The sequence below is a fragment of the Octopus sinensis genome, linkage group LG1, assembly GCF_006345805.1.
Source record: "Octopus sinensis linkage group LG1, ASM634580v1, whole genome shotgun sequence".
Lineage (NCBI taxonomy): Eukaryota > Metazoa > Mollusca > Cephalopoda > Octopoda > Octopodidae > Octopus > Octopus sinensis.
The window spans coordinates 208,157,919-208,184,891 of record NC_042997.1 but is presented as its reverse complement, the minus strand read 5'-3'; the positions used below and the strand labels follow the sequence as shown (position 1 = coordinate 208,184,891).

Genomic DNA, 26,973 nt, shown 5'->3' with positions numbered 1-26,973 from the left:
ATTACTAGTGAGAGTATGATATGCTAAGAAGTTTATGTGTAGAAGTTAAAACTGGAAAATTTTATCAATACAAAAATTGCAATCAGAATTTCCAGTTTTATAGGATTTAGCATGTCTTATGATTTCCCACTTTAGGTTATAATTTTTATTATTGTCCTTTAATTCCCAAATAAACTTCTTTAGACTAGTATAAGGTAATTTACTTCTGTTTCTAATTGTGCAATCATGGTTTGTAATATGCATTTTTATGTAATTTTCTGTAGATCCTATGTAAAAACAGTTTTTACCCTCAGCTTCCATTTTACTTCTATATACTACATTTTTTTTATTTGTAACAATTTTTAAACAAACAGTTACCCTTAAATTTGCATTCACTATACATATTTTTATTTACTCTTATAGACTTGTAATCAGTATTATCATTGCTCAAAGCTTTAGTATTCTGGTTACAATAGGATACAACGTTCATTGTCTCCCTTCATACTTTAGAAGATTTCTTTTTTTATATATTCACTATAATCAGAATTATTTTTGTTGTCAAGTAATGCATCATTACTAAATCTAACTGTACTATTACAGAAATTAGTTAACTGTTTATTGTTAAGTGAAAATATAATCTGGGAAACATTGGTCGAGACATAAAATCCAACACAGAGCCTGCTGGGATTAATTATGTCATAATACTTCATTTCCTTAGAAAAGTGATTTGTAAATAGTTTATAAAGAGATTAAACTAAGTTACTCTTAATTTATTTGGCAAATGGAATAATTAACCAAATAATATTATAAGTTTCATTATAATTATGTAAGTGTTAATCAATTTTATTTATATATGGGGTATGTCATTTAATATCATCTTTACTTTTATGAATATCATTAGAGGAATGAAGCAATGAATCGTTTTTCATATTTAGAATATCATTGTTATTTAGTTTATACTTACTTTTATTCTTACCCTTATTTCTATTTTGTTCAAATGCTTTTAATTTTCTGTTATATTTAAATTATTCCCTGGAGTTTATGCTAGGTGCACAATATTTTGACTTCTGCTTATGTCCTGCCCTCTCAAGTGCCATGTTGTAAAAGTCCACATTTTTGTTGAAAATCTCCTCATTTAGCCATAAAGTTGAGATTCTTCTAGATACATTGTAAATCAAAGAATTTGTAATAGATCTAGGATGATTACTTCCAATATTTGTATATCTAAAGTTGGTGTTCGATTTATGTAATGGTTTGTGGTTGCCAATAATGAGGTTAAGGTTAACATCTAAAATGTTTACTGACTCATGCTCAATGTCAATAGTTTTGGAGAGTCCAAAGTTTTTTTTTTAAATCTATAAAATTTCTTATACATTTCTAATTTTCTATTAGAAAAGTTTCTAAGAGCAAAAGGTGTATCATCCCCATACAAACCTCTGCTAAGTTCAGGAAAATCTCTACTTAAATTAAATAGAATATATATACCTACTAGATCAGTGACATGTGCAAACTCCTCAGATCCCATTGTTATATGAAAGCCATCATTATTAACTTTTTAAATCCAATATTTGTTGTGAAATTCAATAACTATTTTCGTGACAGCTAAAATTATGTTAATTTCTTCCATAGTTCATTTAGAGTTTTTCTCACAAACAAAAGAGCCTTATTTAATAATATATGGTTAATAGAAGAATAATAATTATCTGTATGAATTTGTAAAAATTTCTTTCTTTTTTATTATCAATTCCATTAAACCAATCAGTTATTTTTTATGTATAGACCAAAGCTTTAATTTTATCATGTTCTTAACTGCAGGTATATACCTATCTGTACTGGTGTAGTTTAGCCTACCTAAGTCTGATTTACCTGGGCAAATTAATCTTACTTTAGGGTTGTCATAGAAATTCTCCTTATGGTCTTTTAGCATAATCCTAGGTTTCTTTGGAACAAAAGGTTTAGTCCAATCATCCAATTTGTAATCGGTCATTATCTGTATAGATATTAGGTTAATAGTTCTCAATATATTTTTATTAATTATTTTGTAACTGCTAGTAATTTCCTTTTTTTAATAGTTCATGATAGTAATATATATTTCAGATTATATATATTCCTATTCTTGTCCAAATGTACAGTAATACCATCTTATCTCTTAAGTTCCAAGATTATTGTTTTACTCTTTCTCAAATGCATATTTCCTCTGTGGGGGTATTTTTAAGATTTAACATTTTTTAGTATTTTCCATGACTCATCTTCAAAGTTTGCTTGGTGAATATTTGGTGGTGGGTATCTTTTTGTTGTAAACTTATTCAACAGTGGTACTCCTTTGTCACTTTTGGTCCTTCCCTGCTTTCCCATTTTCTTGTCAATAAGTCTAGGGATGAACTCTATTGTCTTTTTTTTTCTAAATCAAATCCTTGATTTGAATAAATTGATCTGCTTACCACTAACTGTAGTGAAAGCATTGATTGTACAAATCTAATGGTCCTGTTGTTTTGCAATTATATTAACACACACATGCACATAAATAAGATAATAATAACAACAACAACAATACTAATAATAAAAACAATGCATCAACACAAGTAAGGGTTTATTTAAAAAACATTAACATGTGCATAACTGTGGGATGGGATTCTTTTTTCTCTTGATTTCTAACCCTAATGAAATGCTCAATTGATGTTATTTGTTATGGGAATTTCTCCATTTTCTTTCCTTATACATAAATGATAATATACTCTTTTGCATCAATGAGAAGCTAACATCTTTTTTATTATCTCACCGACACATTGGATAAAACCGTGGAACTTGGATCCTAACAGCCCTTTGGGAGGTATATACATACTCAATATATATATATATAATATATATTATATATATATATATATATATAATATATATATATATACATATATATATACATATATATATATATATATATATATATATAAAGTGTGTGTGGGTGAGTAGCCAGGTCTTGACAACACACGATGGTTGTAAATGAACATAAAAATCACTCAAGTGATGTCCAAAATGATTCAGAGTGTTTCAATTGAAAAAACATATCTGAATGTATTAGACAGTTTTTGTTTAAAAGGCGAAAATATTTCTGAAATACTCGCCTAATATGCAAGGACACGTTCCCTAGGATACGGTAATTAATTATATTGTAGGAAAGTAAAAAGTAAAGGGAAAAAATAGAATCAATATTTATGATTTTGTTTGGCTCCATGAATTCAATTTTTTTTAAATGCTTTTGCCAATTGCTTGATACAAGAAAAAAGAAATTTGAAAATCCTGACCAAAACTGAGAAATTCTAACTTAAGAAATATAGAAAGAGAAAGTTGTGTTTATTTCCACCATGTGACACTTATTATCACACACACACACACACACACACACACATATACGTTGATATATCCGTGTGTATGTGTGTGTGTATTTTAGTTTTTGTTTACTTATATACATCAATAATTTGATAGAAATAACAGTGAAATCTCTGTCATACTATAGGGGAAAATAGAATATTATTGATTTTCTTCAACTCCATGGTTTTAAATTTATTTTTAAATGCTTACTTGATAGCAAAAGAAAAAGAAAAGAATTGGAAACATCCTGATTAAAACAGAGAAATTCTAACTTAACAAAAAATATAGAAAGAGAAAGAAAAGTTTGTATTTGAAAGCCAAAAGATGTTTTTTAGCTGAGGTGTAATTTTATAGTTAAAACAAATTCAAAATTTAAGCATTGGAACATAAGACTTACCATGTCATCTGGTGTATGGCCGAATTCAAATAGGTAGAAGACCTAAAAGAAATGTGTGTGCATATGTGTGTGTACTTGGACGTTTAATAGCCAGGAGTCAATTTCAGTTTAATCATAGAAAAGAATTCAAATAATCAGCCACTCTGAAAAGACAGCTTCATGCTGTCATCTCTCTCCCCCCCTCTCTCTCTTTTTCATTCTGTCTCTTTCTCTCTCACTTCCTCTCTCCCTTATATGACACCCAGCATCAAATTTAAGTATCTTAATTTTCTCATTAAGACCGTTGTTGCTTCAGTGACCCAGAAGGCATGGGTACTGAGAAGTAGTAATACAACACATAGGTTGTAGTTTCAAATCTCTCCCAGAAATTACAAGAGACCCACTTAAAAAATTTTATTTAAGCAACAAAACTTCTTTCAAGAATTTCTTTCTCTTAAGCGTGACACACGTGTCATGTGTGGCATATTAATATTATTGACATATATTAACATGTATTAAACAGGAACATAAGAAGGCAAATGTCTTTGCAGGTGGGCCTGAAATTCAAATTGAATCTAACAAAATTATGAAAAAAAGAAGGAGTGAACTGAAAACTGGAGAAGTAGTGTCAACTAAAGCTGGTAAACTCAAATGCAAGACTATCATTCATGCTGTTGGACCCATTTGGAATAATGGAAGGGATCAGGAAATGTATTACCTTTCAGTATCTGTTCAAAATTGTTTGGCAGTCCTTGAAAGAAAGTCTTATACATCAATTGCAATTCCTGCCATCAGTACAGGTAAGAATTTACCATTTTTATTCTGTTCAAATTATTTGATTTTGAAATAAGAATTACAATATTCAAATATCTTCAGTTTGTTTCATCACAACTCTCTGTCCATGCTGGAGCAGTACTGCCTTGAAGAATTTTTAGTCAAGTGGATCAACCTTAGTGTCCTTTGGCCTGCACTAAGGAGTTTTAAGGTGAAGTGCAGTGCACGCAAACTGGCCCCACCCTTTAAGCACAAGGTTCATCTACCATGGCCTAGCGAGCTGGGACGGTGACACCGAGATTCTCAGGACGTAGGTTTCAAGTCAGAGTTATCCTCTCCTAGGAGGGTTGCCAACCATGGCTGACGAGCCCCTCCTGCTCGTGCCATCCAAACCATGGTGAAAGAGAGAAAAGGATCCATGGTTTTCAGTAGGCGTATACTACCTGGTTGCCTATGCCGGAGTAGGGGATCAGCTTAGGAGACCCCACCCGGAGCCTTTGACTAAAAAGTCTATCTATAAGGCAGCAGAGTGAGATCAGAGAGTCACACCCATTGAGTCAATTGAGTGCTACTGGTAGCTAAATATGGGGACGAGTCCGAGAGCTGACAAGTACCGCGAGGGAAAGTTGAAAAGAACTTTGGAGAAAGAGTTCAAGAGACCGTGAAACCGCCCAGGGGTAAACGGGTAGGACCGATCACGAGGAGACTCAGTCCGCTGCTTCCCGCCGAGGCGCCGTCGTCGATGACAAATGCACCAGTGGCGGCCGCTCGTTCCGCGGGCGGTCATCTGCCGCCTCGTCGGCGTTTGATATTCCCGGGGCGAAGGCATCGGACGCACCTTTCCTCCGATCCGTCGTCGCGACCCGTCTCCTGTCGGGCCGGTAGGTGCGCTGCGTCCGCAGGTTGCAGATGAGAGCCCCGCCACTGCCGTTTTTGCGGCGGCAGTCATGGGGATCCACACGCTATTCTCGAGCGGGCCCGTCGCTCCACGTAAAGCACAGGCACGGCTAACCGACGGAGACGGGCAAATGCACCTCGCCCTCAGCAAGAACGACGCAGCGAGTTTTAAAGTATGGTACTTATTCTATCAGTCTCTTTTGCTGAACCACTAAGTTACATTGGCATAAACACACCAACACCAGTTATCAAGTGGTAGTGGGAACAAACACATGCATGTATATATCATCATCATCATCATCATCATTTAACATCCGTTGTCCATGCTGGCATGGGTTGGATGATATAACAGGAGGTAACACACTGGAAGGTTGAGCCAGGATCCAGTCTGATTTGGCATGGTCTTTTACAGCTGGATGCCCTTCCTAATGCCAACCACTCCAAGAGTGTAATGGGTATTTTTACGGGCCACTGGCACAGGTGCCATTTGCATGATACCAGTATCTGCCATGACTGCAATTGTGCTCCACTTGATGGATCTTCTTCTCAAGAATGACGTAATGCCAAAGGTCTTGGTCATTGCCTCGTGAAGCCCAAAACTCGAAAGTAACCCAGCCACTTTGCCACCATGGAGCCCAATGCTCGAAAGGAACTCAGCCACTTTGCCGCCATGGGACCAATGCTCAAAAGGAACTCAGCCACCTTGATTCTGTGAGGCCCAACACTCGAAAGGAACTCAGCCACTTTGTCTCTGTGAGGCCCAATATTCAAGGTTGATTTTCTTTTGTGCCACCAGTATGGGTGCACTTGACTTGATGAGTCTTCTTAAGCAGAGCACATCATCAAAGGTCTTGGTCTCTAGTCATTGCTTCTGTGAGGTTCAAGTTTCGAAAATCATACTGGCTTCATTTCTCTCAAGCCTACGCATGTCCTCCACTGTTATAGCCCATGTTTCACTGCCATGCTGCATTGATATTCACACACAGGCAGTAAACAATTTGCCTTTCACTCTGAGAGAGAAGCCCTTTGTTGCCAGCAGGGGTTGCAGCTCTCTGAACTTTGCCCAAACTAATCTTATTCTCACAGCAATGCTCTTGGAATAACCACCTCCACTACTGACCTGGTTACCTAGATACCAGAAGCTATCTACTACCTCTTTCTGTTGACTACCTGGCAGTTGACGGAGTCTATTTTCTGCACATGTTCAGCATTTATTATGCCTGTACAACTCCTACATACAAAGGAAAGTTTCTCTGTTAACCTTCCTTTGATGTTGCTGCACCTTTTGTGTATCCAAAGCTTACACTAGGTCCATCTTGTGAAGTTTCTACCTACATATTTTCTACAGACTGAGCAGGGCCATCTACCTGAAGGGATTTGTGATCTGTCTGCCTTAATACTTACTATTACTTTGGTTTTTGCTAGGTTAACTCTAAGGCCCTTTGATTCTAGACCTTGTTTCCATACCGGGAACTTCCTCTCTAGTGCAGGTAGTGATTCAGTTATAACAGCAAGGTCATCAGCATAGAGGAGCTCCCAGGGGCTGCCTGTCTTGAATTCCTTTGTTATTGCCTGGAGAACTATGATGAACAAGAGAGGGATGAGCACCGATCCTTGGTGAACCCCTACTTGCATCCTGAATTCTTTGCTGTACTCGTTGCCCAACCTCACCTTACTGATTGCATCCCTGTACAAGGCTCGTACAACTCTCACCAACCACTCGTCTATTCCTAGTTGCTATGTTGACCACCAGATAAGGGACTGGGGTCTCTGTCAAAAACTTTCTCCAAGTCAACAAAAGCCAAGGTTTATCTTTGATAAGAATTTCTCCTGCAGCTGTCTTACCAGAAATATAGCATCAGTGGTGCTTCTCCCTGGCACAAATCCAAACTGCATCTCATCTAGATTCTCTCCCAGATTAATTAGGCTAGGACTCTCTCTGCAATTTTCATCACCTGATCCACGAGAGGTTTCAGTTTCTGTCTACCAGATCCACTCACAGGGCTTTGGTCAGACCATGGTTATAGTAACATAATTACTATCAAATAGGAATGAAATCCAAAAAAGTCCAATTTCAAATGAAAGCATACACTTGCTCCAATGTTCATTGATTCCATAGAAAATAATATGCATGGAGAGTGTCAATCATGAGTATTCAAGTACTCCTGTTTGATTATTTCTGTCTAACCTTATTTTCTGGGAAAGTTAGTTTGGTGCAGAACCTGTATGGGTTAATTATGTACAGTAGTGACCATGCTGAATCACTACCTGCATAACCTGTTTCCAATAACATCTTTCTTGAAATTTTGGTCGAAAGCCTTTTCTACTTACTTGTATAGTTTTCCTTGTAAGAAACCCATAATGAGGTTAGCATATGAGGGTGCAAATTTCGTCCCCATTAAGAATATAAATGATGAGTCAGCATTTAGAAATAAATCTTACTTCACCCCTTACATGTAGGGGGAGTGACAAACATTTATATACATATATAGACGCAAATTTCCAAATTCACTCTCAGAGCCTGTAAATGCAAACAGAACATTTGTTAAGAAGCAAAGGAAGCTTCACTAACACTAACTGAAGAATGCCAATTGACTCATCCTCGAAGATACCAATAAGGATGGAGTCCCATATTGTTTAGCACTCCCATTTTTGTGAGAACTCTATGTTTTTAAAGAAGTTCAATTCTTGTTAGAAGTCCCATTTTTGTAAAAAGCTCCAATCTCTTTAGAAGTCACTTTTGAAAGCCTCTTTCTTGTTAGAAGACCCACATTTGTTAGAAATCCCATCTTTGTGAGAAGCTCCATTCCCCTTGGAAGTCCTGGTAGCAATCCTATTCATGTGAAAAACCCCATTTTCGTGAGAAGTCCCAATCTTCTTGGGATTCCTATTTTGTGAAAGGTCCCTTTCTTGTTAGCAGTCCTCTCTTTTGTGAGAAATCTCATTCTTGTTAGAAGTCCCATTTCTGTTAGCAGTCCCATTGTTGCTTGAAGTTCCCTTCTTTTTAGAAGTTCCATTTTGGTAAAAAATCCCATTTTTGTGAGAAATCACATTCTTGTGAGAATTCCCATTCCTGTTTAAAATCCCCTTCTTGCTAGAAGTCCCATTGTTCTTAGAAATCCCATTTTTGTTCGAGGTTCCATTTTTTTGAGGAGTCCCATTCTTGTTAGTAATCCCGGTTTTGTGAGAATTCCAATTCTTGTTAGAAGTCCCGTCCTTGTTAGTGGTCCCAGTTTTGTTTTAGAAGTCCCATTTTTCTGAGAATTCCTTTCTTGTTAGTATTCCTATTTTTGTGAGAAGTCCTCTTCTCCTAAGAAATCCAGTACTTTTTTGAGATCTCATTTTACTGAGAAATCCCATTCTGTTAGAATTCACACTTTTGTGTGAAGTCCCATTTCTGTTAGAATTTCCAGATTGTCAGAAGTGCCATTCTTGTCAGAATTTTCATTTTTGAGAAGTCTCTTTCTTGTTAGAAGTCCTTTATTCCCATTCATGTATCGCGCTATATTTCTCCACTCTTAGTTTTCTGCTAATTTGTTTCTTTCTCCTCTAAATTGCCTTTGACAAACCTATTAATGGTTTTTAAAAACATAATTTGCCAGCATTCCCTTCATCATATATGCAGTAATCACATTCGGTTAAAATGGCTTGTTGGTATATTTTCTTTCTCTTTTTTCCTTGATGAGAAGATCACATTGTTTGACATCATTTTATTCCTTCTGCAATAATACCAATGTTTTCTTCGAAACATATGTCAGAAGTATAAAGATTTGAATATTCAATTGTGTTTAACTCCATTTCTTTATTTATCTATGTCATACAAAAAGCATTTCACTAAACCCTGGAATTTCTACCTTTATAAGTAAGATGTAATATCCTTAGTACTTATGTGAATTTTTGCTACCCTGGTAACTATTCATTTATTTTTTCCATGTTATTTGTATACATTGAAAAAATACATATTTTATATATATATATATATCATCATTGTCATCATCATCTAACGTCCCCTTTCCATGCTAGCATGTATTGGACGATTTGTCTGAGGACTGGTGAACCAGATGGCTGCACCAGGCTCCAGTCTTGATCTGGCAGAGTTTCTACAGCTGGATGCTCTTCCTAACGCCAACCACTCTGAGAGTGTAGTGGGTGCTAGTAAGGCAACGCAGGTAACGATCATGCTCAAATGGTGCTCTTCATGTGCCACCGGCATGGAAGCCAGACAGCTGCTCTGGCAGTGATCCTGCATGGATGGAGCTGTTAGCGCTCCACTGGCACGGGTATGTATATATAAGGCAAATAAGAAAGTAGAGAGGATAAACAATCGACAGACATCATTCTGTAAACATTCAATTATATCTATTTATTGATTACAAATATGTGTAAGTGATGCAAGTAAACAAATGAAATAAGTCAATAAATATGTAAACGGATATGTATATAGAAATGAATGAATAATAATAGATGGGTGTACAAATACTAAACTCTTACAGCCGTTTCTACGATGAGGCTGCCAAATCTTCCAAGTTATCCTCATCATGTCAGTGATAAACAGGGATGAACAAACATTGGACAGTGATTGGACAGTGGTTGAGCCCTAAGGCTTCTTCAGAGAGTCCAAATGTTAGGAAACTAACATGTAGGAAAAGAAGTTAAAATAATGGGGTAAAATAAAATAAAAATAATATAACAGAAATAGTAAAAGTAATAGTAATCAATTAATAAATAGACATAATTGAATGTTTACTGGCTGATGTCTGTCAATTGTTTATCCTCTCCATTTTCTTATTTGCCTTATAAATCCTGGGTAAATTTCTAATTTACCATCACTCATACCTAATATTCAGTTGCGATATTGCCCTGCATTAGTAAACAATTGGTTATAAATACTTAGATGGTTACTTAACCTCTAACTCATACATACACACACACACACACACAGACACACACACACACATATATATATATAGTGAGAATTTACAAAAAAACAAAAGATGGGTGTGTAAACAACAAACAGATGTATTAGTTTAACACTTGGGAAGTGAGAAAGTCTTACGTTTTGAGCCTACGCTCTTTGACAGGAAGGAACACAGAAATAAACAGGGAGAGAAAATGAAAAAGGTTTAGTGGCTAGCAATCTGTCATGGCGAATGCCGGACAGCGGGGTCACACAGGAAGAAAGGGAGATAATAAAGTTGTGGTGATCCCAAAACGAAGATGCGCGTGCATGTGTATGTGAGAGCGTGTATGTGTGTGTGGAAGGGGGCTGGTAAACCCGACGTGTGTACTGGGTGCTGGGAAGTGGTCAGTGCTAGTGTATGCAGGGGTGGTGTGATGTGGTTTGGTATGGTGGTGTGAAGTGTGGTGTGGGTGGGGGGTCTAAGGGATGGGGTGGGGTGGGATACGATGTATAGGGATGGTGGAGTTGGAAAGTGTAGGGGTGGGGGTAATGAGGGAGGGGGTGACGATAAAGGAAGAGGGTGGAAGGGAGAAGGTGGGTAGGAGTGAAGAGGGGAAGTGTCAGAGCAAGAGAGGAGAAATGGGGGAGGAAGTAGGTGTGAGAGGAAGAAAGGTGAGGGAAGGAGCGAGCGAAGAGAGAAGATTAATCCCTGTTCATGGCGAAGATGGGAGTCCAAATGGCCCTTGTGCAAGGTCAATCTGAACACAGAGAGGTGTTGTAAAGAATGACCAGTAGAGTGGAAATGGCGTGAGACTGGGGTGTCATTGCCAAGTCTGATGTCTCGGAAGTGTTCCATGAACCGGTCAGCCAAGCGGCATCCCGTTTGACTGATGTATAGAGAAGGACAGAGAGAGGAGGAGATGTAGTAGATGACGTTGTTAGAAGGGCAGGTGGAGGAGTGAGTGATATAACAGGATCGATGATGGGTGCCTGTGAGGAGGGTGGTGTTGGAGAGGTAAGGGAAAGTGCGGCAGCATGGGTGGGAGCAGAGGAACGAGGCGGGTTGGGAGATTGGGTTAGAGAAGAAGCTGTGGACCAAGAGGTCTTGTAGGTTGTGCGCTCGTTTGAAGGAGGGGAGGGGTCGGTTAGGTAAGATGGGCGAAGTGGAGGAGTCGGACTGGAGTCGCCTGAAGGCTCAGAGAATGGTGTGTTGGAGAGGTAGGGTGGTGGGGGGTAGATAAGAAGAATCAAGAGACAGGTGACAGTGGGGCAGGTGCAGGGAGGAGAGAGCAGATCCACAGTCCACAGTGGTGTGGGTGGTGGTGAGGGAATATCCATGTAGGATAAAGTGGTGAGCCATGAGTTGAGACTGAGTCTCAAAGTCATGGTCTGTGTAGATGGGGGAATTGAGAATAGGGGATGGAGAGCTTGGTGTGTTTAGGGTGGGAGGAGAAGTTTAGGTATGAGTGTGAGTCGGTGTGTTTGTAGTGGATGGAGGTGGTGAGAGTGGAGTGATGAATACTGACCAAAATGTCAAGAAAGGCAACTGAAGTGTTGGAAATAGTGCAGGAAAAGTAGATGGTGGGATGGAAAGATTTGACAAAAGAGAGGAAGGAGTCTAGTTGTTCACGGGAGAGTGAGGTTGCACCAATACAGTCGTCAATATAACAACCGTATAATTCGAGAGTGGGACCAGTGAAACTTGAGAATATTTGGGCCTCAATGTAGCTAATGAACAGTTTTGCATAGTTGGGGCCCAATCTTGTTCCCATGGCCTTTCCTGAGACTGCTGGTAAAAATCATCCACGATCGAGAAGCAGCTAAGTGAGAGGACAAGTTCGGCCAGACAAAGGAGTGTGGATGTGTGAGGCTGGGGGTTTGGTCAAAGGTCAAGATATCTGGAGATGAGTTTGGTGGGGTAGTTGCAGGTAGAGATGATGGAGGTGGCCAGGGTTGTTAGGTTTGTGGATTTTGAGGCGGAAGTAAATTGTGAGTGTGCAAGAGGTGTGGTGCAATTTTCAACTGTTAATTTTACATATATGTTGTTTGACTTTCATTGTCAGTTTTTTTTCTTTTAAAAATACAGTAACCATTTTTAAAATTTACTTTTTGCCAAATAATTGACTATGGAAAATTTTGAACCACCCCCATTTGTGGAGGAGGCAAGGAGTTCTGCTTGGAATCCATGATAGAAAGACAAACAAGATTTCAGACATCCTCAATGTCAGTAGAAGGATGATGGAGAATGTCAGAAAGGAGCTGGAAGATACAGGATTCAACTATGAGGTGACAGCAGTGAGTAAAATCCATGATTCCAGAATGCTGGAATTTAGGAGATCATCAACAATGATCCCAGCAGTTGAATCAGTGCCGTTACATGGTAGAAAGGTGTGAATGAAAAGCTCATCAGGCTGGTGCTGCTGAAGAATATTTGCTACTTTTCATACAAGAGATGACGAAAGGACAATTTCTGTCAAAGACAATTCAGGGAAAGTGACTGAAACACACCAAGAAGTTGATCAACAAGTTGAAACAGCTGCTGGAGCGAGACATTTTGTGGTGCTTCTCTGATGAGAAGAGAATTTCTGCCAAGACCAGAAGACCAACTCCCAGAACAACAGGTGACTTACTGTCTCATCCAAGAGGAATGCAGAAGACATTTCCAGCGGCAGTCATGGACTTTAGTGTTATCAGCAGTGAAGGTGATATCATGCCACCCTACTTCTTCCCCGAGAGCCTCAGGCTGAACACTGACGGCTACATCCGTGTTCTGAGCAAAGTAGGGAAGCCATGGATTAACCAGGTAGCTACAGGGATGCTGTATGTGTTGCAGCAAGATGCTACAGCTTGGGAGATAGTGACAAAGTCCTGCGACCAGATCTGAGGTTGCCCGGAGGCTGTCATTGAGATCAAAGGCAGGTTCATCATTTGAAATCAACAGAACATGTCATGAAGACAAACTGACCCAAATTTGATGAATATATCTCCAAAAATAGAAACACTGAAGTTCATTGCCACATTAAAGTGGCCGCTCTATGTTACTACTAGTTTAACACTAGGCAGATCTTCCACCAGCTGGTCATTGGTGCAGCATCAGAATATCTGCTACTTTCCATTGCTTCTTGAGGTTTTACAACTAGTTACTTTGCTAATAAAAACATTGTTTTATTTCTTTCTGATACAGTCACCCTGGAAATGAATACCACCCACACCCTCATCATTATCATCATCATCATCATTATTTAAAACCCATTTTCTATGCTGGCATGGGTTGGATAGTTTGACTGAAAACTGGTAAGGCCAGGGGCTGCACCAGGCTCCATTGTCTCTTTTGGTTTGCTTTCTATGACTTTATGCCCTTCCTAATGGCCACCACTCCGCAAAGTATATTGGGGGCTTTTCATGTGGCACCAGCGCTAGTGCTTTTAAAGTGGCATGTACACGTGTATACATATATATATATATATATATACATGCACACGTGTGTGTGTGTGTGTGTATATATATATATATATGATGATGATGATATATATATATATAAACAATTATAAGGGCATAAGGAAAAAATTCTAAGCCAATATGCAAATAGATTTAAATCATCAATCACCACACACACACACACACATGCATATAAAATACACATTGTGCTGAATCAATTCAGCACAATGTTTATTTTATAGTGATGTATATTGTATGTGGTGATTGATGATTTAAAGTCTATTTCTTAGCCTATTGGCATAGAATGATTTTCCTTATGCCATTATTTGTAATTGTTTATAATTTTCACCTTAAAAGTACTTTAATATGCTGGACACTTGATGGAATTCTTTTTGAAAAAATTTTATCCTATCTCAGAATAAAATCAATATATACATACATACATATATGTATATGTATGTATATGCATATATATATATATATATATATATATATATATATATATATGTGTGTATATGTTTGTATGTACATATACATGCAAATTTGTGTATGTGTGACTGTGTTAGTATCTGTTTGTCTTTTAATCACATGATATTTGTAAACAAGGATCACCATCATACAAGCAGTGTCATCCATTTCCAGTCTACAATGAAAACATGTCTGGCCATGGGGCAATATTAACTTCCTTGGTGTGGTGTTGGGTGACGGGAATGTCACTTAGACATAGAAGATTTGCCTCAACCAATTCCACCTGAAGCATGGAAAAGGAGACATTAAAAAGATTATTATTATTATTATTATTATTATTATTTTTTTTTTTTCTTCTTTCAAATTTGCTTCCATTTGTTGCCGAGTGTCTTCCCGACTCCTAGGGCAAAGAAACTCATAGTATGCATTGGTAGGCCATTAAACCAAACTCAATAGTTCGTTCATTTTTTTTTTTCTTAGTTAAATTAAAATACATGAGCAGCAACAGTTCTCACATCGACAATGCTCTTCTCAATACGTGTGATGTACCAGTTAAGACAATCTTTTGCACTTCTTTCACAACATCTGGCTTATTGGCCTTGATGGTTCGGTCTGTATGTACTGGAAAGTCCCACAGAATGGTTACATTTTCTCCTTCAGTTACAGCCTCAGGGTGGTGATTATACCACTTGTTGGCAGTTTTGATATTGTAATGCCGACTTATTAGCCAGTGTAGATATTGGCCAACTCTGTCATGTCTTAATTTATACTCCACTGGTGCTAAGACTTTACATCCAGAGATTAGGTGGTCCACTGTTTCAATCATGTCATTGCAGAATTGGCATTTTGGGTCTGCTCCATTTTTCATCACATTGGCCTGGTAGTTCCGGGTTAATAGGCTTTGATCTTGAGCAGCCAGGATGAAACCTTCGCTCTCTGCTTTTAGCCCTGAGCTCCGTAGCCACTGATGGGTTTGCTTCTGGTCAACATCAGCTTGTTTGCTGCGGGCCACATATTTGCCGTGCAGAGTTTTCTCCTCCCACCTATCAGCCAATTGCTCGTGCGCTTTTTTCGTTGCCATTATTTTTACCTTCTTTGCAACAATAGTTGCCGTACTTCCCTCGGGTTGTTCAGTTTGGGTATCCTGCACGAGATCAATAGCAAATTTTTTGCTTTCCTTTATGATAGAATAAAGCTTCTTTCGTCTCTCGTGATATTCCACGAGCTTTAGCATCCAGTCATTCGTTATTTTGAGATATTTGGCCAGTCCAATTGTGGTTGTTTTGTAAGCTAGTTCAAATTGGATCAGGCCTCGACCTCCTTGGGCTCTGGGAAGGTAAAGGCGATCTACGTCTGCCTTTGGGTGGTGCATCCTATTACAACTCAGCAGCTTGCGTATTTTCCTATCTATATTCTTTACTTCACTCATATTCCAGTTCAATACATTGTAGCTATAAGTAACAACTGGAACTGCTAAGGAATTTATAACTAACACCTTGTTACGTGCATTTAGTTCAGATTTCAGGACTGCACGAACTCTCCTATAACATTCCTTCCTGATCTTCTCTTTCATGCTTGCATGCTGAATACCAGAGCCTTCATTTATCCCTAAATATTTGTATGTTTGTTCTTGCTCAAGCTCTCTTATGACTGTGTCAACATCTAACACGACTGAATTTGTGGTCTTCACTTTCCCTTTCTGGAAAGTGGCCTTGGCACACTTCTCAAGTCCAAACTCCATCCCGATGTCATCGCTGATGCTTTCACAGTGCGCAATAGGCCTTCAAGTTCATTATTGTCTTTACCATAGAGTTTTAAGTCATCCATATAAAATAGATGGCTTATTTTTTTATTGGCAATTTTATACCCATACCCTGTTCTGTTTAATTCACTTGTAAGGGGTATTAGGGCTATGCAGAATATTAAAGGTGAATGTGAGTCACCTTGAAAAATTCCACAGTTGATGTTTATATTTTCTGAGGCAAGTACTCCAATAGAGTGGTATAATTGGAGATTCGTATTCCACAACGACATATTGTGCTTCAGGAAGTTTGAAATCACAGGGGAAATTTTGAAGATGTCCAGCGATCTCAAGATCCATGGATGCGGTATACTGTCGAAGGCCTTTTTATAGTCAATCCATGCGGAGCTGAGATTTCTGTGCTTGTTGTGACAGTTCTCAAGGATCATACGATTAATTAGCAGTTGATCTTTGCATCCGTAAGAGCCTCGGCGGCACCCTTTTTGTTCAATGGGGAAAATATCGTTCTTCTCCATGAATGCATATGTTTTCTCCGCCAGGATAGATGTTAGGACTTTATACGTGGTGGATAGACAAGTTATAGGCCGGTAGTTTTTTGAGAGGTTGGTTTCGTTATTCTTTGGGAGTAGGTAAGTAATACCACTTGCTAACCATTCAGGTGTTTTCTTTGGGTCTCTCATAATTCCATTGAGCAGCTGAACTAGCTTACCGTGTGCGCATGGGAGCGATGCGAGCCAGAAATTCGGCACCCTATCTTTACCGGGGGATTTCCAATTATGGGCCTTTGTGAGTGCCTTTCTTAGGTCTGCTATTGTGATGTCTTCCCATGCTTGTTGTTGTAAATTTTGGTAGGATCCTTCAGTTTGTATAATCCAGTCTGCATTTATGTTGTACGTCTTCTTGTCACTCCAAATCCTTTTCCAAAAGTTTTGAACTTCTTCCAACTTCTTCCATTATTATTATTATTATTATTATTTAACTGAACAAACAACAAAGAAAAGAAATGTGTTCAACAAGAGAGAAACAAAGTTAGTTCTTATTAAATACCATTGTATATTAATGGGGGTAAAGACCCCACTTCCCGGTCATCAATGGCCATGGTATTGCACCTAGAAAGTTCCCCCCTGTCCATTAAAGAATCTTCTTCTAAATGATGGAATTGTATTGTTTCTTGGTATTGCAGCTGATAAATTACTGCAATAATATCAAAGGTTAATTATATATATTTTGAGTAAGAACATTTGTTGGATTAAATATGTTGTATATTTTATTTATAACAGGTATTTTTGGTATACCCATAGAAGAAGGAACCAAATGTACAGTAACAGCTATAAAGGAATATCTTGATACTCACTCAAATTCTAAAATAAAACATATTTGTTTGATTGACGTACGGAAGGAAGTAATCAGAGCTTTTAGGCATCATCTAGAAACAGTGTTTGGAATCAGTAAAAGAAGAGGTAGGACTTGTTATTTGTTTGATATTTTAGTGAAAATTTAAATGATTTATTTCAGGTGTTAATTAAGATTTTTTCCTCCTCCTTCAGTCAACTTTTATCTGATTCCTATTATTGGTTTATGGGCACAGCCATGGATTTGTGGTTAAAAAGATTCATTTCTAACCATGTTGATTCCCAATGTAAAGCAACTCAAGAAAATATCTTCTAGTATGGCCCTGAGCCAACCAAAGCCTTATCAACTGGTTTGGGAGATGGAAACTGATACAAGGGACCCTCATATTTGTACTGTGTGTGTTTGTACTCTTGTCTTGACATCATGTGATGGCTGTAAACGAGCATCCCCAGCATACAAGTGAGGTTGTTTGTTTCCTGTCTTCTGTGGAAACCATGTCTGGCCAGGGGGAAATATTACCTTGCTTGGAAACAGGTGAGGGTCAGCATCAGGAAGAGCATCCAGCTATAGAAAGTCTGCCTCAATAAACTAATCTGACCCATGCAAGCAAGGAATAATGGATGTGAAAACAAGGATGATGATGATGATGATGCATTCTTTTATTAGCCACAAGGGCTTACATAAAACAACATAAAATGACATGACAGAACATAAAAGACAATACAAGACGAGACAAAAGGTTTTCATTGTGTAAACAATATATATAACATTAAAAAGTTAAACTAAAGAAAACTTCCAAAAGGGGAGGTGCTTTAAAGGTCCTTGTGGAAAAACTCACAAAAGCCACAAGTGCCTTTAATTTTTTCACAGGTGTATACTCAGAATTAGTCCTTTCACACTGGCCATTCTTCCAACATTCACCCACCTTACAACAAACTTGCTAGAAGGCAACACTTCTCTCTCCACCCTCACTTTCCTCTTCAAGTGAAACTTGAAGAAGTTTATGAGGGCTTGGCCAAAGTGGAAAGTGTCTGACTTTAGCCCTTTCAGACAAGTACATCATGTTACCTCTTTTGCTACAGCCACAAGACAAATAAAAACTGCCTGCCAGTTGGCGGGGCAATCTTCACTATGGATTCAGCTGATGGCTGGATCCGTGTCACATGCAATAGCAGGTGTTTGACATAAACCCACAGGTCAGCAATACATGGGCACTGGACAAGGGTGTGCAAAACCGTTTCATCATTGTGCATGTACCTCATCAGGCCCAGCTGATGGCACTTCTGTGCTTGTAGAGTTTATCCTGAACAGGAAGTGTCCCTTGGTAGCACTGCTAGGCAAAGGATTTCTGGAAGTTATTCATAGGCCCAGGCTCGAAAGCTCTCCGGAATGGACCAGTTAGTTGATCCTTGTTAACACCTACAGTTTTTCCAAGAATATAGTTGCACTAGCCCTCTATAGAACACTAGTGTGGAATTACTACCGACTGCATTGCCCACCTGGTGGAGAGCTGTGAGTACTTGATGGCTCTTGAAGTGCCAAGCGCCTCTTCTTGGTCTATGCCTAATCCTGATTTGCATCTCAGTCAAAGAGAGGAGCCATGGAAAAGTGAGTCTTATAAATGGCAACTACACCTGCTCACCATCAAGGAGCCTGAGTACATGTCTCTGCATCAGCAACCACAGCATGCCCAGCCCTCCATTTAGCAGCTGTTGACAGCAGATGGAGTGCCTGACCAGTAGAATGCGCCCCTTCTACAGAAAGCAGAAGAGCAAGTGCACCAGCTGGGTCAACAAGCAAATAGGGCAAAGGACAATGGTCAAGTGGTAATAGATGACAGATGCGATGTATGCTTTTGCCACCTTGGCTTGACCTTTCAGGGACAGCTTCGTCTCAGTCCATTTCTGGGTGAGATTGGCTACCCTTGTCACCTCATCCCAGTTTTTCTCCACCTGGAGGTCTGGACCAAATCAGACCCCAAGCAATTTAACCGGGCTGTCTGTTCAGTGACCCACAACACTGTTGGACATCATAATGCATTGTAAGCCCACTGACTTTAATTTTTGCTTCTGTCACTGTTTCATATTCTTCTAGTGTGTCACCAATCAGGTCTACATGCCTGTGGCTCAATGCTATGATGGCGACATCGTCAGGATAAGCAGACGCATTTCTCCCACATCCTAGATTACATGGGACGCCTCTCAAAGTCTCCAACTTCTGCAATAGTGGCTCCAGAGTCAGTACATAGAGAAGTGGGGAGAGAAGGCACCTTTGACAGACCAAGTGCAAGATACTGAATGGCTCTGACAGGTAACCATTCACCTGAACAACTGAGTAGATGTTCTGTACAAAGCAGTGATTGGTCCAATCATGGAAAATCAGACCGAACCCGGTTGCCTTGAGGACAGCTGCTAAGTATTGATGGTCAACCCTATTCAAGGCTTTATATTGATCTTATTTGATCAGAGCCCCACCCATGCTAGCTTCATTACTCACTCTCTCTATCATGTAGCACATTAGGTGCAGGTTGTCGGGAATGGTCCTGGTTGGGATGGCACATGTTTGCATCTTGCCAACTAGCTTGTCCACGACAAGTGTGAACCAGCTTGGCTAACACCTTGACCAAAATCTTCAACTCTGCATTGAGCAGAGTGATAGTCCTGAAATTTTCTATAGTGTCCCCTTTGTTTGAGTCCTTTCTCCACAGTTCCACTGCCCCTCGACAGACAAGTAGGAATTCTCCCATTATGCTGCCAGTTGCAGTAGACGTCTGCTAAGAGGCCTGTAAACAAGTCTGGTATCGAAATATAAAACTCGTAGACAGACCATCCAAACCTGGTGATCTACCTCTAATGCAGTTCTTCATCACTTCCTATATCTCTGTAGTTGTTATTGGCCTTTTGCAGTACTCTGCCTTGCTTGCCAAGAGTTGCAGCAGGCTGTCCAGGTAGACACCGAGGTCTACCTTGTTATCTGTCCTACTATTCATCCCGAACAGTTGAACAAAACGCTGCTGAAATCCACATTCATCTGCTTCAGTTTGAACACCTCGTGCCCATTCTGGTCCACCAATAACTGAATGGTTGCTTTGTTGCCATGTTTTGTCTCTGTCACTCAGGCATCTTGGGTGGCTTTCGTCTCCTCCCCACTTAGTGAATGTGCCTTAGCTCTGATAATGCAGCCTTCATGTTTGGCATCAAAAAATTGGTCGAGGGCCAACATCACTGCCAACATGTCTGTTGAGATGCCTGTCTTAAGTGCCTCATCTAACTCTCTAACTAAATCTCCCTCTATTTTATTTCTCTATACTGCTAAAGCCTTGCTAAACCCAATTGATTCTACTCTAATTGCCCTTTTAAGAGCAAACTACCAGTTGTTGTTGAAACTTTTGCCCATCAACGCCCTCTTAACTAAAATGCTAATCTAGTCTCTGTAAGCTTGACATGCTGGTAATGATGTTTAGCTTCCAGTAACCGTGACCCTGTCTACAAAGCCTATCTAGGTCAACCATACAGATCACGAGTTTGTGGTCTGTGTAACCAAGTGAAATTGTGGACAAACTATACTATCCTTATCTACTGGCCTACTGAATACTCTATCTAGATATGATCTAGATGACCTGATGTGATTTGCCCAAGTTCACATTGGCACATTCAGGTAATCCAGTCGGTACCTGTCAGAAAACTGAAAACATGTGAGCAGGTTTTTGAGGCTTTTGCACACACCTCTCCTATCAGATAGACCCATGCAAGCAAAACGTCCATCTAAGACAGCATTCCAATCCCCTACTAATACTAAAGTCTGCGACTTGCCCTGGACGTCCAGATGCTTGAAGTAATCAGACCGCCCTGCCCCTGTCGGAGCATAGACGGCCACCAGTCTGAAGGTACTGCTGTCACTGCTGTTCACATCTACGCCCACCAACTTACCTTCTGGATCCAGGAAGTCTGTCTTTATTTTCAGATCTAGACCTTTCTGGAAAAGTACCACTGTACCACCACTTCCCCCTCCTGGCCGACATGGAGATAGAAAAACCTTGTATCCACCAGAAAGGCTGATGGGTCCCCACAAGTCGGATAGTCTGGATTCACTAATGGCTACTACGTCTACACTAAGGGACTTCAGATCATTTAAAAGGTGATCTTGTTTCCAAGGTAACACGAGGCCCCTGAGATTTATACAATCTATCCTGCTAAAAATAAATATTTAGGTTGGAGAAAAGCTCTACTAACCACTGTTGTCTGGTAGGGTGGCCTCCTTAGTCTTTGGTGTGGGGGCTTCTACAAAATTTTTAAAAAGTCTTCTTGTAAGGGTCTTTTGGAAAGCCCCAACAACATTTGAGAAGTTTCATTTCAATTTGGTGTATGTGTTTTGGGTGAGTTTTACAATTTGCATGAGTGATGGTGGTGCATTGTGTGTTGGGCAGACAAAGTCTGCTAGTGTGGTGTCTGCATAGTTGTATAGATATGTTATTGGGTATATATCATCTGTGTTGATGGCTGTGAGGCTGGTGGTATTTGTGGAGTCTGTTTATGCTGTACATTGTGTTAGTGTTTGAGGTGGTAGTACTGGTGGAGGTGGTGGTGATGTTGTTGGTGGTTGTTGTGTGTGTGTATGATACTGCTGTTGGGAAGTTCCTCTTCTTTGCACCTCCCCCTTTTTTCTTCTACCCGTGCCGGTGGCACGTAAAAAGCACCATCCATTCGTGGCCGTTGCCAGCCTCACCTGGCCCCCATGCTGGTGGCACGTAAAAAGCACCATCCGATCGTGGCTGTTGCCAGCCTCGCCTGGCCCCTGTGCCGGTGGCACATAAAAAGCACCATCCGATCGTGGCCGTTTGCCAGACTCGTCTGGCACGTAAAAAGCACCCACTACACTCACGGAGTGGTTGGCGTTAGGAAGGGCATCCAGCTGTAGAAACACTGCCAGATCAGACTGGAGCCTGGTGCAGCCTTCTGGCTTCCCAGACTCCAGTTGAACCATCCAACCCATGCCAGCATGGAAAGCAGACGCTAAACGATGATGATGATGATGATGATCTCTTTAGTCTTTTTCTTTCTCTTCTTGGAGTGGTGGGTGTGGACTGTGTGCCACTCCTCTCTCTCAACTTCAGTACTGAAACATTCTGAGATGTTTGGGTCGGGAAGGGGGATTTTCTCTGGGTTTTGGTTTTGTTGGGGTTCATTTGCTGCTGCTTCTTGGCTGGTATCTTTGTTTTTGGTATTGGTGGTGCCTTGGCAACGACTGCAGGCAGTGTTGGTGTTGGTGATGGTGATGGTGTTGATGATGTTGTGACCACTGGTTCCTGCTGCCATTGTATCTGCTGTTGGTGCTGCTGCTGCTATACTGGAGGTTCCCCGGTGCTGGTGTTGGCAAAAGGGCTAGTCACCTAAGCTTTTTTTCTTTAGGCAGGAGAACCTGGGGTGGCCTTGGTCACCACAGAAATAGCACCTAGGCCTTCTACCCTCAGATTCAGACTACATGTGGCTGTGGAGGGTAGAAGGCCTACATGCTATTTCTGTGGTGACCAAGGCCACCCCAGGTTCTCCTGCCCTAAAGAAAAAAAGCTTTGGCAACTAACCCTTTAGCCAACACCAGCATGGGGAGGGATTGAATTTAAGGCCTCTTGTTCAGTTTGAACAAGGAGCTCCAACCCCTGACCTGTGGAATGCTGTTTTGCTTCTTCTTCTGTTGCAAATTGCATTTCCATGGTGCCGAAGTATCTTCCTTATGTCACATAGGTCTTTTGTTTTCATATAGGCTTTAGAATGACCTCCAACTGTTGTTGAGTGGCCTGTTCAACTAGTTTCTTTTTTATGTTCAAAACTTTATAAGTTATGGTCTTTTTGTTTGTGTCTCCTATTAAATTCTGTGGGATGTTAAGGAGGACATTGTTCCCATCTCTCCTTAACAGCTCCTTTGCATCTTTTATCTCATCTAAAGTAAAATTCATTTTTTTATTTTGTTTGTTCAGTGGCTGATGTGAAACCACGTTTGTCTGGTTTGCTTGTAGTCATTGATTTTTTTTTCTTTTCTGTGTTATCTGTGTTCATGGTGGTGGAGTTGGTGCTGAATTCTTAGTGTTTGTTGTTAATGGTGGTGGTGGTGGTGTTGGTACTGCTGTTCCTGCTAGTGCTGTGAAGAGGGAATATCAACAGTGTACTGGCTGTTACAACAGCCAGAAACACTCCCCTCCATGATAGACTCCATATTGTTTTTCGTGAAAATGAAGAACAAATACAATTTTTTTTGGTAGAAAAGAGGACCAAACGTTTAAAATTCGTCCCTAAAGGGGGAACTTTTAACAAAAGAACCCCTTCTGCACACCAAAAAAGGTTCAGCAAACAAAACAGTGATCAAAATTCACGAAACACAACAATTAATACCCGCTTACAGAGAGCTCAATAAATAGGTCCAGCCATAGCATCATCAATAACACAACAACAACAATAATAGTAACAATAATAATGATAATTTATTGCTGTTGGTAAAATACTCTTATCTCGCTCTGTGAATCCTGTCTTGTAAAAATAACAAGGGATAATTATGATCATTTATCTGATACGATGCAAACTTGACTATTGCTCATACAAAGGGGTACCCAAAAGTAACCTGAAACATTCTTTGTATGTCAAACTCATTGTAGTTCAGGTTTCTGCTACTAGAAGCCACTTGATGCGACCCTCAGGCATCAGCCTGCCAACCAGCATTGTCGATTGAAGTTGTATTGCCACATGGTTCGTCTCTGTTATGCAGTGCTTCTCCCCTGTTCATCAATTTTTGCAATGGCTGAAATAAAGAAACAGCATGCTTCCACAAAATTCTATTTTCTGCTGGGAAAGCGGCGAAACAGTTGCCAAGTCTCAAACATATCACAACGAAGCTGCCATGAGCAAAACACAAGTATGCAAATGGTTTCCACACTTTAGGAATTGTCACTTGTTGCTTGAAGACCAACCTCATTCAGGATGGCCATTGACCTTCTGAATGAATGAAAACATTATGAAAATTCATGGACTGAACCTTTAGGACCATCACTGAACAATTGACAAACTTGCTGATATGACTGGTCTGTCCTGGATCTCCTGGCAACGAATTTTGAATAAAGAATTGCAAATAAAAAGAGTTATAGCAAAATTTGTGCCTCACTTGCTCATGGAAGATCAAAAGCAGTCATGACCGAATGCATGTCTTGAACTGAATGAAAAGTTGGAAGATGATCTGGGCCATTTTTCAAAGATCGTCACTAGTGATGAAAGCTGGTGCTATGGAATTTACAGATGTGGAAAGGTGAAGGAAAAAAAACAATGGAGGTGTTAAAAGGCATCATTTTGCAAGTATTCCAGCACTGCTTTGAATAGTGGAAAACACACCTGGACCAATGCATTGCCTGAAATAGAGAATACTTTGAAGATGACAAACATGTAAACATGTAAAACTAAGTAAATGAAATAATATTGCAAATTCTGGTTTCTTTCGGGTACCCTCTCGTTTAGTAGGAAGTTATAAATTGTTCAATACAAAAAAAGGCATTTTCAATAAGTGAATGACTTTTCAGTTTCTCTAAAAAGTTAAATTTATTGCAATTCTTTTTAATGACTTTTTTTTCTCTTTTGATCTGCAGCAGTAGGGGGGGGGGGATCTTTTAACATCTACTTGCATCATTTGGATGGAATTTGTTTATGTAGGTTTTCTATGGCCGAATGCCTTTCCTGTTGCCAACCCTCACCTGTTTTCATGCAAATGTAACATTTCCCCATGACCAGGTGTGTTTTCTCAAGGAAAAATGGCAGTAAACGACATTGCTTTTATGACAATGATGTTCAATTACAACAATCACATGATGTGAAGTCAAGGGTACACCCACACACACACACATTGGAACTTACCATTACAGGAAACTTTTTTACCATTTCTATACACCATTTTCCTCAAATAGTGGAACTGCAACTTCAATATCTTTATCTATATCTATAAAAGGCAGGATGTGTGTGTATGTGTGTGTGTGTGTGTATGTGAATGTAATTTATGCACGTCCACAAATTAGCATGCACGTCGCTCCAATTTTAGGAGGACAATGGTCACAATCATGGCTGTGCTTTTGTCAACTTATTTTTCCGAGGCATCTGCAGATTATGGTAAAAATCAATTTTCAACCATAACCTTTAGCAATTTTGAACGTCACTGAAATATGTAAGGTTGCTAACATGAGTTAAGTCCCCTTCTTGCAATGGTGAAGAGGTGTGTGTTGGTGTTGATGTGTGTGTGTGTGAGAGAGAGAGAGCGTAAATTTTATTTATTTACTTTTTCTCACATCTTTTTCAGTGTGTCTTTGACTGAGAAAGAGAGAGAGAGAGAGAGAGAGAGAGAGAGAGAGAGAGAGAGAGAGAGAGAGAGGGGCATTACACTATCACACACACTCTCTTTCAGTCAATCACTCACTTAAAAAAGATGTGAGGAAAAATAAATTTTAAAAATATATGCTGTCACTCTCTCTCTCTCTCTCTCTCCCACACACACACTTTCTATCTTGCACCCCACCATCAACATATACACATGACCCCATCATTTTCTCTCTCTTTCACTTTATACTGACATCAAACGAAATGTACATTTCCAGTTCAAAAATAAATAAAAACTTTTTTACGGAATTTACCGAATGCTGTACCTGAACAGCTGATAGATCATTGACAACTCTGTGGCTCAAAACAAAGGATAGTCCTCGCTGAAACTTATCTCCTGCCATAAAATCTTCTATGATATAATAATACCAGAAATAAATCACTGCTTTAATCCTCACCCCTCAAAAAAACCTACCTTCCAATGAGTGGAACACCTCAAAACAACAACTCAAATGGGATAAAGAGTACACACTTTATCTGCCTAAACAGTGCAACGGGACCTGCTTGGTAGTCAAGTCCCTTTCGCCTCCCTTTTTTAAGGCCACCATTGTTGCAGGATGTGGGAGCGAGGAAAATGTTTCCGAGGATGCATCTTTATTCCTTGGGGTCAGACAAGCCATTTAACTTCCGCAGATTGCAGTTCCCGGTGTGCAGATCTCCAATGCAAACCTTCGATGCAACCTTCTCCAATGCAGATCTCTGAAGCAACCTTTTCCAATGCATATCTTCGATGCAGCCTTGACTGGTAGTGCCCCTGGGAGGAGTTAGGACTAGGTCAGGATTAGTTGCTGCCTTTTATAGGCTCCTGAGCCCTCTTTCACTAGGTTAGCTTAAGCTTAGGTTAAGGCTTAGTTGATCGGGAGCCCTTTTGGGCATTCTATTTTCCTTGCCAGAAGGGTTCCAAACCTATGGGCCAAGAGGGTAGTTAGATGATGGTGGGTTTGAAAGGGCCGGCATGTGCAACCTGATCACCTCTGCTGGTCAAACTCTCAACCCATACGTTCCTGTTGCAACACTGATTCTGCAGAACTGGGTTGGGTATGAAAACCAACTTTAAAGTATAAATATAGATTTTTTGAATCAGCAATGTTCGGTTAAGTCCTATTTGGGGTGAAAGATCAATAAACTGATTTCTTATGGGGTTTTCCATTCAATTAAGATGAAAAATTGATAAACTGATTCCTTATAGGATTTCCCACTAAAATTGGCTACACCCCTTTTTCAACCATAACTTTTACCAGTTTTGACGTATTTTGTT

At 39.7% G+C, this 26,973-nt stretch overlaps 1 protein-coding gene across 1 annotated transcript in view; it reads left to right on the top strand.

The window, feature by feature from the left end:
- LOC115217639 (protein mono-ADP-ribosyltransferase PARP14-like) overlaps positions 1-26,973 on the top strand; it is a 231,251-nt gene that overhangs the window by 29,831 nt on the left and 174,447 nt on the right. Inside the window, exons 4-5 of the mRNA XM_029787393.2 lie at positions 4,273-4,521; positions 17,241-17,420. Of these exons, the coding sequence (XP_029643253.2) occupies positions 4,273-4,521; positions 17,241-17,420 (429 nt within the window). The remainder of the gene's footprint in view (positions 1-4,272; positions 4,522-17,240; positions 17,421-26,973) is intronic.